The 1,734-nt window shown below is 27.3% G+C and overlaps 1 protein-coding gene across 1 annotated transcript; it reads right to left on the bottom strand.

Moving 5' to 3' along the window:
* Positions 1 to 7: 7 nt before the first annotated feature.
* Positions 8 to 1,438, bottom strand: LOC126909875 (UDP-glycosyltransferase UGT4-like). Its single transcript, XM_050692288.1, has one exon. It carries the CDS (start codon positions 1,399 to 1,401, stop codon positions 805 to 807), a length of 597 nt encoding a protein of 198 aa, XP_050548245.1. The 5' UTR covers positions 1,402 to 1,438; the 3' UTR covers positions 8 to 804.
* Between the last annotated feature and the right edge of the window lie 296 nt (positions 1,439 to 1,734).

Below are 1,734 nucleotides of genomic sequence, written 5' to 3'. Positions count from 1 at the left end.
TCTAAAATTTTAATATGTGTAAAAAAAAGTAAAACTCCAAAAGCAGTTTACCAGAAAAATAATCCCACCCGTAAATTAAATTCTTAATTATACAACTACAAAATACTTAGGTGTATTCACAATTATATTTCATAATAACCTACTAATTATTACTCAAAACAATAGGTAGGCGAAAGGAAACTTAATAATCGTTAAAAACAGCCTTTAAAAGCCTTGATGTTAGTGAACACTACGTAGACTATCATAAAATTTAAACAAAATTTACATGCGCAATCATATCTTTAATTGAACATTCACCAATTTTTGAAAATCAGACATCGTTAAGTAATTTTTTAAGCATTGTCTAATTTTTCAATTTTTTATCATATAGTAAGATAATAATATAAGAAAATGGTAAAAACTACCAATTACTGTCGTTCTATCATGATTTATATTGATTATTTCATATTATTAAAAACCTAAATTATGGATTACTTTTATTGATATAGTGTAATTGATGAAATTTAATTTTTCAATTATCGAATTATAGAAATTGTTCGATTATGTCTATCACTATAATGCAGTACTACAATTGATTTTATGTAATAATTACAATAACAATTATTGTTGATCATCGATTTATTGCGACGTCGGATTATTTTCGATATTGTGAATAAATATCGAAACGATATCCATGTCCAAAAAAATATAGACCCCTTCTAGTAAGGATGTGTTGCTATTTGTGATTTACTTTGAGAAACACTGAATTCATTATCATTCTACATTTGTCAACTTATCCCACTTTACCATATATTTATTGGTATTCTATTTAATTTGTTTCATACTTACACTAGATAACTTTTTAGGCTCCTTTACATGAAGTCCTCCAATTTCAACTGTTCCGGGTAGATAAGGCCTCGTTAGGCCAACTGTGTAATGAGCATTTATTAAAGTCAATGAAATATTATGTAACATATCTTCCAATGAAGGTCTTTGTTCCCAACCCGAGTATCTGAAGTATGCATTCATAATTTTTTTATGCTCAGAAAGATTGTAATAGTCAGTAAAAAAGAGTTGTATAATTCCGACTAATGTGTTTTTTAACTTATCCATGAACGACATTTTGTCAGTTGTCCTAATTCTAGGGTCAGGAATATAAGAGTAAGTGTAAGGTTCGCCAATCCATTTGCTATTGACTTGCCATAACATAACAACGTTCAACATAATCACTGGTGCGTTGTATTTGTGTCCAAGAGTAACACAATATGTTTGTCCAAATGAAAATATAAAAACAAGATCAAATTTAGAATTATCATACTGAATGAAATTTTGAATAACATTAACAGGGAGAGTGGCATGTGCTAAAGAATTTTGTAAATTACCCACATTTAATAATATTTCAATAAAATTTTCGTTTGCCATTTTTATAGGGTCTAAACCTAAAAAACAAATAAAAATAAATAGATTACTTTATATTGGTATTCTACTGGTAATTGTTTAAGTTTACATAATTATTTTGTATTGATAAGTACATATAAATACTCATTGAAAATTATGTAAAATTTATTTATAGAGATGAATATCCTGATACGTAGATAGGAATAAGAGACATAACTTTAGACTTACTAGTTATAACTAGAGGCCCGATTTATATGCATTTATAAATTTTATTGGAGCCACTTTAAAAGAAACAAAGTTTGTATACAATGTGTTATAGAAATAAATCGTAGCGCAGAAATACTTTTCGTTAGAGGG

Source organism: Daktulosphaira vitifoliae, unplaced genomic scaffold (assembly GCF_025091365.1).
Source record: "Daktulosphaira vitifoliae isolate Bord-2020 unplaced genomic scaffold, ASM2509136v1 Scaffold_1752, whole genome shotgun sequence".
Lineage (NCBI taxonomy): Eukaryota > Metazoa > Arthropoda > Insecta > Hemiptera > Phylloxeridae > Daktulosphaira > Daktulosphaira vitifoliae.
Note: the sequence above shows the minus strand (reverse complement) of the source record. Positions and strands in the feature narration are given on the sequence as shown.